General features: G+C 45.6%; 1 protein-coding gene across 1 annotated transcript; it reads right to left on the bottom strand.

Annotated features, from left to right (window-relative positions):
• Positions 1–273: 273 nt before the first annotated feature.
• LOC308633710 (zinc finger protein 639-like) lies at positions 274–2,394 on the bottom strand. The gene has a single exon (XM_081266679.1). It carries the CDS (start codon positions 1,788–1,790, stop codon positions 333–335), a length of 1,458 nt encoding a protein of 485 aa, XP_081122805.1. The 5' UTR covers positions 1,791–2,394; the 3' UTR covers positions 274–332.
• Positions 2,395–14,829: the final 12,435 nt, after the last annotated feature.

The following is a 14,829-nucleotide window of genomic DNA, read 5'->3' as shown; positions in this document are numbered from 1 at the left end:
CTATTAATTCTTTGTATATTAATTATACTCATGTTCTTCTAGTATACAAGTTTTAAAATATAAAGCTTGGAAAAGCACTTTGCCAAGCTAGTATCTCCAAACTAAAATTGTCTGAAATGGTAATTTTAAACTTGAAGAAATAACAAATTTAATTGGAGATTTATTTGTCATTTAATGTTCTGTAACAAGACCTGTTATCAATAAGATGTATGTAAATTTTATGTTACTTTTTACACTGGGATAGAAATTTAAATGTATTTTTTTTTCAAAAAAAAAAAGGTTGAATTTATTATTTCACAAAAACATTATGTAAATCAAAATAAAGAGAATAATCAAGTTGTTTCATGGACTGGAAGGTGACTTATTAATTCCCTTTCATTTCCAAACCTCATCAAGCAGTCACTACATTTATGAGGCAAGTCAGCCGAATGCTTGAAATCTAGATGAATTTTAAGATCTTCGATCTGTCCTGTTGAATATTCGCAATATTGACATAAATAAATCCCTTCAGATAGGTGTGAATTTAAATGCTTGCAATATTCTAGCATACTTGAAAAGCCTTTCCCACAGTCATCACAAACATGAGGAAATATTTTAGTATGTTCAATAGCAACATGCCTGTTAACATTTGTATGAAGTCTACTCTGAAAACCACATACTTGACACACAAAGAAGTTCTTACATTTGTCAAAGGTAATTTTGCTTAAGAGGCTGTATTGTCCGTGTTCTCCATTGTTATACTTATCGCTTAGTTCTATTAATTTACACGCATGCTCATTTACAACATGGCTATGCAAGTCTTCTGGATCATTTGTTTCATGTTCACAGAACTGACACAAGTACTGTTCATCACAGCTGTGCTCCTGGAAATGCAGGTAGAGTTCACTGCTTGAGGAGAACTGCACGTCACACTGCTCGCACCAATACAGGTGATCGCTAAAGTGGGTGTCTGCAATGTGCTGGCTGAGGTTCTCAAAAATTACTGTCCTGTAATCGCAGTATTTACAAATGTAGGGATCTTCTTCATGTAGTTTGGCATGTTCAATCAGAAGCATATTGGTAGAGAAGCTTTCCTTACATACTCGACACACATTTGAATCGGTACGTTTATGCTTCAGGATCATATGCTGTTTTAAATCAGAAAAATATTTACTATTGAATTCACAAAGTTCACATTTATAAAGGCCACTGCTATTAGCTCTCAGTAAAGGCCATTTCTGCTGAGCAGTCACATTCAAAGCTTGGCTCTTGTCAAGAATTTTACAAAGTTTAGCTGGTGGTTCTTCATCAGTTTGGTCTTGGAGGCTCTCGGAGGAATTGTTTTCTGTCTCTATGTCATAATCCTCAGAAATGGCATGCACTTCTACAGCAATGGGGACATCTTCAGCGGTGTGAACTTCTATAGGACTCTCCTCTTGAGTTTGCTGGTTGATTGATTCGGGTGAGTCACACTCTTCATCACAAATTTCTACATCAGCAGATTTTTCTGCAGAAAAGGCAGTGTGATCTATAATTCTAAGCACAGGACTGGGAACCAGATAGTTCTGGTTTCTGTTTCTGGCCTTGATTCCATCTGCAGATTTTGGCAAGTCATTTGATGTCTCGGTATCAGAATCATCATCTTTGTTGTCAAAATATTTTAAGTCTGGCTGTCTCATAGAGCAGACACTGTAACAATGATCAGAAAAAATCCCATTGAATCCATCTGCAATTCTGCTTATTCCAGAGGAATCTGAATAACGAGAAGGGTGTAAAGTCTTCCTTTTTCTTTTTTTAGGATACTCATTCATATCTTTTCAATTTGGTATAATTCTTAATACTTCAGTGAGGAAAAATGAATTACAAAGTTTCCACAGGTGGTAAAAAAAATACCTCAATTTTACTGATGAAGAAACATATTCAGTGAAAGTCAAGTCAACTAAGAAATGGCAAAACCAGAGATGCAAATACATGTCTTCTGATTCCTGGACATTGAATAACTCTAACTGTATGTGGGTACATCTTCATGGCTAAGCACTGCCACCGCCAAGTTACATCTTGTTTCCAGTTCTTTCTCGGCCAACAATTGTAAGGAGGGGAAGACCATCACCGAAGAAAAACGTTTCCCCGGGGCCCCAGCCGGCCCAGGCACAGCTGAGGTGGCTGCGGCCGAGCGCGGGCGGAGAGGGCCGCGGGCGGCGGGCGACGCCGCTCAGGCCCTCGCGCTCCAGGGCGCTCTCTCAGGACCGGCCCTCTCCCTCCCGCGCGCCCCAAGCCCAGCCCGCTAGGCCCCAGGCCCAGGCTGCGCGGCCACACTCACCGCCTCGCTCCGCGCCTGCGCCGCTCACCTCGGGGGCCAGAGGAGAGGGCGGGGAGGTGACGAGGTGATGGAGGGTGGGGGGGCGGGTGCACGGCCCTGCCGCACACCTTAAATGTATTTTTAAAAGATAATGAGAGGTTGGGCACAGTGGCACACACCTATGATCCCAGCGACTTGGGAGGCTGAGGCAGGAGAATCACGAGTTCAAAGCCAACCTTAGAAACTGTGAGGTGCTAAGCAACTCAGTGAGACCCTGCCTCTAAATAAAATACAAAATAGGGCTGGGGATGGGGCTCAGTGGTCGAGTGCCCTGAGTTCAATTCCCTGTACCAAAAAAAAAAAAAAAGGATAATTAGAGCCTGATCTGTTTAAAGTGGCTATTGTAAAACACAGAGACAGGGCTGGGGATGTGGCTCAAGCGGTAGCGCGCTCGCCTCGCATGCGTGCGGCCCGGGTTCGATCCTCAGCACCACATACCAACAAAGATGTTGTGTCCGCCGAGAACTAAAAATAAATATTAAAAATTCTCTTCTCTCTCTCTTTAAAAAAAAAATATTTAAAAAAAAATTCTCTCTCTCTCTCTCCCCCTCTCTCTTTAAAAAAAAATAAAACATGGAGACATTTTACTGCCCCCCCACACACACACACAAAGGTTAAAGGCGCTCTCCAAGCATTTCTGTAATTTTGTATTTCAGATGTAAAGATGTATTGTGCTATTTGGAAGAGCCCTACCTTACCTAAGATAAAGCTCTGCTCCCCACTTTACTCCATGTCAGAATGGCTCCAAAACAGGCCAGACTTCAGCTCATTTAAAGTTCTGTTCAAAAGACTGATTTTTGTTGTAAAGATTACTGTGATCTCAAACATGGGATATAATGAATAACTAAGTAAAGGTTCAAGATTATAAAAATCTTTTTTCTTGGTTCATAGCTATTATACAAACTAAATATGTTTTTGCTGTTAATTTCATTTTATATGTTCCTTGTAAACTTTATAACTGTTGCCTGTTAGTGTTTTGCAGAGGTACTAATTCATCTTCTTCTTGTTTTTTGTTTTGTTTTGTTTTTTGTGGTGCTGGGGATTGAACCTAGGGCTTTGTGGATGTAAGGCAAGCACTCTACCAACTGAGCTATATCCCCAGCCCTTGAGGTACTACTTTTAAAAGAAAAAAAAAAAAATCAACTCGGGTTAATTTGAGAGAATAAGCCATCACCTACAGGACAAATGTATATAATGTTGACTTTCAGCACTAATATTAACACAATTAAATGAAAGGGGTAATGTAAAATTATAGGTAGTGAAGTGATAACCTGTTACTCCTTCTTTAAGGCTGGTGAAACTGACTTGCTGGGTGTTTTGTTTGTTTGTTTGTTTGTTTTTGTGGTGCTGGGGATTGAACCCAGGGCCTTGGCCTTGTGCATGCGAAGCAAGAATTCTATCAACAGAGCTATATCCCCAGCCTCACTTGCTGGGTATTTAAACCAAAACTTGGAGACCACAGTCAAGGAAATACAAGAGCCAAGGGAAAAGCATCCACTGTTTAGCCTTTGCCCTCGAAGGTCAGTCAGCACCCAGAGAATGATGGGACCTCTCTAAGGGTTCTGAAACGGGTGCGTCACCTGATCTGCCTATCAGGGAGACTGAGGGGACCCTAGAGAACAGAAAGCCACCCAGTGGGGTGTATTCTGCAAAGAGGAGGGTCACTGGAAAATGAAATGCCTAAAGCTTCCAAGAGAAGCCACATGTGTGGTCATCAAGACCCTGACCTGTCCCTTCCTGGCCTAGGTCACCACTGATAGAGGAAACCTAAAGGATCCCAGATGAGGCTTCACACGTGTCCCCCAGAGTGACATTTCCCTGAGGGTGACCTTTGAGGAATCTCAGCTGACTTTGGGGATTAGATAAGAATAAGGAAGTTTTAACTAACTTGATCTTAAACACCTGGCAGGAGAGTACAGCCTGAGCACAGTCCTACACGGACATTTAAAAGGAAAAACAGTGTGGGTTTTTTTTTTAATGTAACTTAAAAGATACACTTGAGTCAGCCCTAACAAAAGTAAGTAAAGCTGGAGGCTGTAAAGGAAGGGTCCTTAATGAGATTGCCTAATATTTAACCATTACAAAGGACTTCAGAGACACAAGCTGGTCCTGCATTCCAGAGACTGGCTGAAATGCTAATTGTTTTCATATTATTTATTTACCACAAAAGTAATGCCTTGCTGTCTTGTTATTGTTGTTCTAGCACAAACCTTGCCCTATGTATACCTTGGATGTCTTATCTGTGTCATCACCTATCTGGAGCACAAACAGTGGAACTTGGAATATCATTTTATAGCATTCATTGAAAATAGCTTCCAAATTCCTGTTTATGCTAGCATTGTAAATTATATTGATTGTAACAAACCTTATAATTCATGAAAAATTGTTGCGAACAACCTTAATTTAGATTTATAAGTTTACTGTAGGCTACTAGGTTTGAAATGACATTTAGATACTGTTGCAGATATTTCATGATAGATTCACTAGAAAATTGAAATATTGGGCTGGGGATGTGGCTCAAGCGGTAGCACGCTCGCCTGGCATGCGTGCGGCCCGGGTTCGTTCCTCAGCACCACATACAAACAAAGATATTGTGTCTGCCGAAAACTAAAAAAAAATAAATAAATATTGAAAATTCTAAAAAAAAAGAAAATTGAAATATTTAAAATATAGGAATAACATGAAACAATGAAAAACAATACCATTTATCAGGAGATGCTTAATTCTATAACAAGGAATGTAAATCAAGCTCATGTCATTGTAACATATATACAACATTGTTGCTTTCTACAGGACAAGTATGTACATCAGAAATAAGCTTGTTTCTAGATCCTTGGATTTCACCCAAAGCTTATGCTGAGAAGTGGGTATATCCATACATTCCCACATACTTGTGATAACTTTAAAAACCAAATAACCCATCTGTTCATATCTAATTTTCATGCCTGTAACTTAGAATCTTTGGAGTGCATAGACCATGTAAAAGACAGTGCTACTAGAACATAATAGATTTGCAACTGCTGTCATTGCTTCACAAAAGCTTAATATTGAGCCATTTACCTACTATTCTACTACAACCTGATCCAACCAATGAGATAGACTCAGCTCTTGTCCTTAGATACAAGGAACCAAAATGCAATACTTATAAATGTATACTTTGTTTTTTAAAGAGAGAGTGAGAGAGGAGAGAGAGAGAGAGAGAGAGAGAGAGAGAGAGAGAAGAGAGAGAATTTTTAATATTTATTTTTTAGTTCTCGGCGGACACAACATCTTCGTTGGTATGTGGTGCTGAGGGTCGAACCCCGGCCGCTCGCCTGGCATGCGAGCGCGCTACTGCTTGAGCCACATCCCCAGCCCCTAAATGTATACTTTTATGCATAAAGCATATTTTCCAGAAGTACTGCAGGTCATAATACCTAAACATGCAAAAATATTGATCTTAATAGCAGGACCAAACCAATATCGGCACATTCAGGCCAATATCCACATTTTACATTAATATTGAATAAATAATAAAGATATTGAAACAAACTAAGAAAAATAAAATCAGAATCCAATCATTTAATGATTATTTCCCTTACTGCATGATATATGCACGTGCAAACTGTCAGGTCAGTGGCGTGACTTAGGACAAAGCAGCCCATGTGGGAAAGAAACATCAATCAGGCGCCAATGGAAATGCCTGTCAATCAGTGGGATCTCCTGGCTAACGCCCGTCTTCTGGCCAATCCTGGAGTTCAGCCAGCTCCCCCCACCAACTCCAGCGGGACAAGGGACTCTAAAAACACCTTTTCCTGTCCCAAGCCCTTCCCTTCCTGCCTAAGCCACATAAAATTCCAGTCCAGTCGAGCCCCCACGCTGTTTCTCCTCAGACCCTTCTTCTGTCCCCTCTGTCAGTCTCCCGAGTTCCACTCAGGAGTGAGTCTCAAATAAAGCCTCCTTCAGTGGCCTTTTTTTTTCTGTAAATATTTATTTTTTAGTTGTAGTTGGAAACAACACCTTTATTTTACTTATTCATTTTTATGTGATGCTGAAGATGGAACCCAGGGTCCTGCACAAGCGAGGTGAGCGCTCTAGCGCTGAGCCACGACCCCAGCCCCCTTCAGTGGCCTTTTTAAATCTGCCTCCTTTGGTTGCTGCTCACCTTGCCTGATCTCATACAAAACTGAGGAAATACACTGACCCAGACCTTAGTAAACCTCATGAGGATTTTGATCTGTTACAATGGATAGAACCAGGATGGATTCCAGAAAGAACTAGGCACTGTTTTTCAGGATGGATGTTTGTATTATTATGAAAACAAAATGCCAAAAACAAGTATTGTAAGACCAATGTATGTCAATCCTGAGGGACCACCTATGTTCGTTTTCTTCAGCCAATACTTAGATTCAATGTGTCTCAGAGCATTTGATAACCTTGTGGTGACTATTGTAATCAACTGGGCAAAGCAAAGGAAGTAGTCCATTGGGACCTATCTATAAGAGAAACATAAATGTTTTAACCCAATTGTACCACATTGATTACATTGTGATTACAATTCTAGATTACATGGCTACCACATTAGTCTAAAACAGATGTAATTAGACTGTGGTCACCTTTGGTGCTTATGAAATGATTCAACAATCCACGGTGAGGAGTGACTTTTTTTTTTTCACGTCAGATAGGTAATGTGCCGATGTCATAACAAGGTTTAGAGGGAGGCACATCTCACACAAGAGCGTGAACACCCAATCATCACGCTTATGAACCGAAGGATCGAGGAGTGACTTTTGGACATGTGTGGAGTCCAGTCTTTGGCCAGCAGAATAGGTGATGCCTCTATATTAATTCATAACACCCACTTTGGGCATCCCCCAAGCATGGGCACTGTGAATCAAGGGGGTGGACTGTAAGGATGGCCTTAGGCCTGAGCCTAAACAACTGCATTTTAAAATAAAATTGTAGTCCTCACCAGGCAAGCCACGGATCCCTCCAATATGTCAATCAGGCATAGCCGGATGAAGCAAGTCACTTTCCACAACCCTGGTAAGAGTTAGGGTAAAGTCACATGTCATTTGTCTTAACCCTGGTAAGAGTCAGAGGTGTGATATCAGGGTGGAAATCACCAGACCATACGTCCGGACGAGAAGTCACTAAGAAACCTGGTAACAGCTGATAGAGACCCAAAGGGTGAACAGAAGCTCCCCAAATTTAGTGTAAATAATAGAGCAAAAGGACAGACATTCAGCCAGCTGACACTGATGCATACAGCCTGAGAGCCTGGTGAGGACCTGGACCTGGCCTCCCTACTTCTCATCTGCCTGGTCTTTTGCGTGGTCCTCACCACTCTCAAAACTCTACAGCGGCTTCTTGACTCTGGTGAGAAAAAGACGTCTCTTGTCTCTTTACGACCTGATCTGTCTCCTCAGCCAGCCGTCAACTCCACTATAATCTGAGTGAGTGTGCATCTGCTGGACTTAAGATCTAAAGACTTAAGACTTTAAATCTAGCACTTACGCTTAGCATACAGGGGAATGTCTGCAATAGGCCTGTCATGATTAAGTGTGTTTGCAGTGCTTAGAATTTAACATAGAATTGTTTGCTTTAGTGGATTATGTCTATTGCAGTGCCCAGCCTTCTTAAGGATTGTCATTCCTTGACTAAGAACCTATAGAGTGAATAAAATATTGAAAAGGGCAGAAATGCATGGACATTCTTGAACTCTCCCCTCCACTCAGATGTTGCACTCTTGCCCATTGCGACACTGTTTCCATTGAACACAAAACTGTGTCCCACTATGTCCCATGTGGCAGGGGTGCGAGTGACTGAGAGCCCAGCTGTGGGATGAGGAAGTCACAACTGATTGCGGTTAAAGTATTTTCCTTTTGTAAATGTTACTAAATGATGGGGGGGGGTGGCATTCACCTGTAGTCCCAGCTACTTGGGGGAGTAAGGCAGGAGGGTCACTTAAGCCCATAAGTTTAAGACCACTCTGGATAACGAAAAACCTATATCAAAAAAAATTTTTTTAAACTAAACTTAGGACCCTGCAAACACTTTGCTAGGGCCCCAACCTGGAAGGAATGGGTCCTTGTGACTTCCCAGTGAACCTGACCCTGGAGCTCCAATTCCCTAGGCAGCACAGACACATCCTGGCAGACAGTGTCTCACCTGGAAGGGATCCCACGCAGGACCTTGAACTTCTCGTGCCGTTCCATTGGGCTGCTGGGGGATTTGGGAAGACCAGGGCGTCCTGGAACTGCAGGGCCACTGCCCACAGCACAGGCTGAGAGGCAGATCTTTGGTGTGCAGCACTGTCCCTTGGAGGTAAGGTACTCAGGGATCTTGGAATGGAAGTGCTGGCAGAGGAACTTTAGGTAGGGTAGGTGGTAGTGAAGTCAGAATTTAAAAAGCAGGTGGTCAGTGTAGATAGAAAACTCTAGCCAGATTTAAGAAAACTGAACAAACTGGTTTGGGTCCAAAGGTTTGAAACTGTGCCTATGGGAAATTGAAATGTTAATGTTCCCAAAGTCTGGCTTAGACTGCCCATCTGAAACTTTGTTAATGAAGCAACTCCTGAGCGCCTCGGGCCTGCTAATTAATTCACCCTGGGCTCCCTTGCTGCCTGGATCCCTCCTCCCTGGCCCCTCCAGCCCGCTTGTTCCCACCTTTTGGCCATCTCACGGAGCATTTCCTGGGCCTAGTCACAAAGGCTGGGAGGAGAGATGAGGGGAAGAGAGTGGGAGAACAAGGAAGGTTAGGACCTAAAAAGGCAACACCCTCACTCTTGGGATACCAGGAGACCACTATGGCTCCCTTCTCTCTCCCGGGAGAAGTCTATGTGACCCCTTTTTTATGTGCCTGCCTCGGAGTGCTTCCCTAATACTGTACTTGAACACATGAAGAAGCAGAACTCGGCATTGCTAACCGGGGTATCAGTAGTGTGGGAAAGAGAAATCACGCCCCTGTCTAGGCACACAGGGTCTGGGGTTGTTGCCTCTGATGCTCCAGGCTGGGCAGCGGCCATGCGACTCTCAGGAGAGGGTGAGAGAATTGGGGTGATCCTTGGTCCTTGGGTGAAATACCTACAGAAACAGAGGTACAGCAAAACAGGAATGGTGAAGAGAGCAGGTTTATGAAGGGGAGGGAGAAGCAAGAGAAAGTAAGACGCACCCTGGAGGGGACAGGCCTGCAAGGGATGAGACACCCTGACACAAAGCCTTGGACTCTTGTGAGGTGGGATGTGGGGAGTTGACCGTGGCCCAAGACCTGGGGGGCGGGCAGGCAGCCATGGCTCTGCTGCGTGGTGCTTGTGCTGCCCCTGCACCTGTGCACTGAGTCATGTTGCCCTTCTGGCTTAATAGCACTAGTGGAGGGTCATCTCAAGGTTAGTGACCCTCAGGGCAGTAGGTGGGCACCCTCAGGGCAATTGGTGGGTGATCTTGAGAGCATGATGTGTGCAATTCCATTATGGAGAAGGGAGGTGGGCCCCTTTGTGGGGTGTACCTCACTATCTTACCTCTTAATAGTCTTCCATGGGGGGTTCTTCCATAGCCCACCCACACAAGGTGAGGGGGAGTTGATGTCCTGTGGTGTCACATGCTGGGTAGTGAGTGCCCCTCAGGGCCCCATCACAGCCACGCCCTTCTCACCTGCTTCTGCTTCCACTTATCTCTAGCCAACTACCTTTGCTAACTAGACCCACTACTAAAGTTTGGATCTGGAATGTCGCCTAAAGTCCCCTCTGTGGAAGGTGGTCTCAACTCGGTGCTGTCAGGAGGTGGCAGAACTTTGGGAGGTGGGGCCTGGTAGGAGGAATTTGGCTCTCTGGGGGTGCGCCCTTGAAGGAGGAAATTGGGACTCCAGCCCTTTCCTGTCTCTGCCTTTTACTTCCTGGTTGCCCTGTGCCTTTACCCCATGAGCCCACCATGATGGGCCGAGGCTCCAAAAGGTGAGCCAAAATAAGCCTCTCCTCCTTACCAGCTGATCATCTCAGTGGTGGAAAGGTGTTCACCTACCCACGCAGAGCCACTGTCCCTGTCACCAATGCTGCTCTGTTCATGAACCTCTGCACAGACACAGCTGTGACATATTTGTCTGCTAATCCAAAATCTGGACCCTTTAGAGGGAGTTACTTTTGCCTACTTCTGTTTCTGTTCAAGAGTCACACTAGCTGGGTCTGGTGGTGCGCACCTGTCATCCCAGCGACCCAGGAGGCTGAGGCAGGAGGATCATGAGTTCAAAGCCAGCCTCAGCAAAAAGCCAGGCACTCGGCAACTCAGCGAGACCCAGTCTCTAAATAAAATACAAAAAAAGGGCTGGGGATGAGGCTCAGTGGTTGAGTGCCCCTGAGTTCAATCCCTGGCACCAATAAATAAATAAATAAGAGTCACACTACCCTTTCTCTTTGCACATGTCATCATTTTGTTGTTGTTGTTGAAAACTGGTTATTTTGGATAATATCTTTTGGCAACTCCACATAATAATTAGGCAGTCCCCCTTGGGCATGTTGTGTTTTATTAGTTTAGCGGCCTGCCTGGCCCAACTCTGTGAAGTCCATCTCCCGCCATGCGCAGCTTCTGACAGCTCTGCTTGGTTTCCCCATAGCTATTATTATTATCATTATTATTTTTGGTACCAGAGATTGAACTCAGGGGCACTGGACCACTAGCCACATCCCCAGCCCTTTCTGTAGTTTACTTAGAGACAGGATCTCATTGAGTTGCTTAGTACCTCACAGTTGCTGAGGCTGCTTTGAACTTGTGACTCTCCTGAATATGAATGGGGGAAGCTTTGTGGAGTCTGACTGCTCATGAGAGAGCCATGCCACAGGGGCAGAGATGGAGGGAGAGGGCCACAAGCCAAGGACAGCTGGCACCATGCAGAAATGGAAGAGGCAGCGAAGGTAATATGGACCACTTCACCTTCTGCATGTAGCTCTGAGGCTTATTTCTAAAGGAGACATGTTTTTCTTTTCCTCATCTTCCTTTCCCCCTCCTTAACCTGGGGCCAGAAACAAGATCACCTAGAGTTATCTGTCCTCCACAGGAAGGAGATGTCCTGGAAGAAATAGAAAGTGACAATCTCCCAAATTAACAAGTGGATGTCAACACAGCACCAGGGTGTACTGTGACCCCGTCAGGGCACACCTGGATGTAGCCTTTGAAGAGAGTCTTCAAAAGCCCTGTTTTCCCTGCTGGGCAGAACCACAGCCTCTGGCAGGACCCCCCTGAGTTTCTCCTTTGCTAGCCAAGAAATAAACTTCTTTTTCCTTTTTCTCAAAACTGTGTCCTTGTTATTAAATTGGTGTGAATGGGGGGCTGGTGTTGTGGCTCCGTGGTGGAGTGCTCATCTAGCATGTGTGGGGCCCTGGGTTCCATCCTCAGCACCACATAAATGGAAAATAAAGACATTGTGTCCACCTAAAGCTAAAAGATAAATATTAAAAAAATAAAACAAAGGGCCGGAGGCCCTGACTCAGCGGTAGAGCGCTTGCCTAGCACGTGCAAGACCCTGGGTTCGATCCTCAGCACCACATATAAATAAATAAATAAAGGTGTGTGTCTGACCACAACTAAAAAAAAAAAAAAATATTAAAAAAATAAATAAATAATGTGAATCGGCACGAATGGCACTGGGAACAAGGACCGTTCAGGAATGGCTTCTCACTGGAGCGCCCAGAAGAAACCATTCTGCAAAGAAGTCCTTTGTCTCATGGACTCAACTTTGACATCAGGATTCCAGAACTCTAGGAGAATAAATCTCTGACGTTTTAAGTTTGTGGAGATTTCTAGAGCAGCGTGGGGAACATCACCTCAGGGATTTTCAGTGATGCTCTGTTGCCCCAGGAGGGTGCAGTCTGGTCTCACATGATCTCCCGGACACACAAGGGCTCATGTGCTTTAACTATATCCTTGTGGCTTTGGAACTTACATGTTTTTTCCCCCTACTCTTTTTTTCCCTGACCTTCTCCTCTCTGATCTTTTCCCTAATTTTCTCTCTGATCTTCTTTTTTTTAAAATAGTTTTTTAGTTGTTGACACACCTTTATTTTATTTATTTTTAATGCGGTGTTGAGAATCGAACCCAGTGCCTCACACATGCTGCGCAAGTGCACTTCCATGAGCCACAGCCTCAGCTCCCAGATCTTCTTTTCCCAGATCTTCCCCTTCCTGATCTCTCCTCCCTGATCTCATTTTCTCTGAATCACCTCTATAAAGCCACCCCCGCTCCGTTCCTGCTGATGGGCAGGAGTCCCCTGAGTTTCTCCTTTGATAGCTTTATAAACTTTCTTTTTTCCTTTTTCTCAAAACCAAGTCCTTGTAATGGGTTGGCACCAGGGACAAGGACTGAACTCTTAGCAACGAGTTCTCTGGCTGCCTGTTCCTTGTCGAGTGCCGTTCCTCTTGGGAGCTCCTGCTCCACACTGAGGTTCCCATTGTCTCTGGAAGTCCTCAGGCACTGCTTCTCCACACAGAGTTTCCAAATTAATCCAGCATCCCTGTCCCTCATCTCTTACTCTGGTGGCTTCTGGGGCACTGTGTGCGGGTCATTTCCTCCAGAGTCCTCTTTGCTCCTGCTCCATCAGGAGCTGAGTGGGTGTGGGCCTGTTCTGCTCAGCATGTCCCTCCCGAGTGCAGCAGCCTCTGTCTCACTGACAGCAGGGAAGAGACAAGCCCCAGGTACCTGCTGGCCTGGAACCAAGGCTTCATATATATTTTTGTTATTGTTTTGGCCCCAGGGCTTGAACCTAGGGGGCTTAACCCCTGAGCAACATCCCCAGTCCTTTTTTAAAAACATTTTTTAATATTTATTTTTTAGTTATTGGCAGACACAACATCTTTGTTGGTATGTGGTGCTGAGGATCCAACCTGGGCCGCACGCATGCCAGGTGAGTGCGCTACCGCTTGAGCCACATCCCCAGCCCCCCCAAGTCCTTTTTTATTTTTTATTTTTTGAGGCAGGGTGTCACTAAGTTGCTTAGGGCCTTGCAAAGTTGCTGAGGCTGACTTTGAACTCATAATCTTCCTGCTTCAGTCTCCCCATGTTAGAAATAAGGAGGTACCACAAGAAATTAAACACGTGCTGGAAAGTGGGTGGGCAGGGCAACCTTTCCTTCTGCAGAAGGGCTGCTATGGGACCTGGCCAGCAAGCACACCTGGGAAGGCAGTCCCCAGTTTATATCTCCAACCAACCACCAGACTTCCTATTCCTTACTTGGAGCTGCTGGGATTACAGGCTGGGCCACTTCACGCATCAAGCAGACAAAAAGGAAACAATATGAGATAAATAATCATCACAATATAAGAAATGGCAAAAAAATCAAAGCAGCTCCACAGATTGCATAAAAAAAGAAAGTCCATTATCTGATCTGAAACACAAATCAATTGTCACCCTTGCAGGTGACGAACCTGCCCTGAGAACCTTCTGTCCCCAGGCCCTAGTGTTCAGCTCAGGTGTGGCTCCTTGGTACCTGCTCCCTAGAGATTCTAGATGGACTCCCTCCCTCAGAGCACCTGCCACTATGTCCGTGTGACAGTGCCATGGCCTGCCACCCCTGCAACAAGCCCAGCCCTTTCTGTCTTTGTCTGTAGCCCCCTCCTCTGCTCCTCCTAATTTGCTCTTTGGCTCACCACTCTGTCAGATGCTAGGCAGCTCCTGCCGTCACTAAACAGGGAACACCCTTGCAGCACAGCTCCAATGGCTGCCCTCCCTGACTGAAACTGCCCAAGGCCAAGCCCAGTTGCCCAGTTCTTTGTCCTGCATGAACACTAGAAGTGTGTGGCCAGAGGCCAAGTGGGTGGGACAAGTGAGTGTGAACAGGTGGGCTAGGCTGGGACAAAGAAGCTTCCAGCTTCCAGAGGGCACTTCCTGGAGGAACCCAGAGGCCTGGACCAGTTTGGGCATCCCTGGTCATCCAGGCCACAAGGCCAGAAGCCAGAGGTAGGCAGAGCCCCAGGGCAAGTGGATGCACGGCTGGGCCTTGGCCCTGAAGCTCCGGAATGTGGGGGCAGGGCTGCCCACTGACCTCACAATGGTGGGTCTGCTGTCCTCGGCCAGGCTGCTGGCCGCCGGCCACCTCCCACAACGTGCTGCTGGGCATGTCCCTCCTCAGCAGCTATGAGGGCCTGCGGCAGGAGATCCAGCGGTTGGCACAGGAGAACGAGGAGCTGCGGCGGCTTGTGCAGCTCATCCAGGAGAACCAAGAGCTGAAGTTGGTCCTCAGGAACAGGGGCAGCAGCCTGGGCTTCTGCAGCTCAGGGTTCCTGGCAGAGGTGGCTGCCAGTCCCCGGGTGCCCAGGCGCAGAACCATCAAGTTCAAAGATGCTGAGAGAGGTGAGCAGCTGGCAGACCCACAGACTTCACTCCTTCAGCTCCTGCTGGGATTGAGAAGTCCAGCAAAAGACCTGCCCTTTGGAATGTAACACCTGGGAGCAGGTGGCGGGTGGAGGGAAGTGGGCAAGGCCGGGGTGGGAGTGGAATTCCAGTTCTTTCAGGAAGCAAGGAGCAGGT

Source organism: Spermophilus citellus (assembly GCF_964194105.1).
Source record: "Spermophilus citellus genome assembly, chromosome: 14".
Lineage (NCBI taxonomy): Eukaryota > Metazoa > Chordata > Mammalia > Rodentia > Sciuridae > Spermophilus > Spermophilus citellus.
Note: the sequence above shows the minus strand (reverse complement) of the source record. Positions and strands in the feature narration are given on the sequence as shown.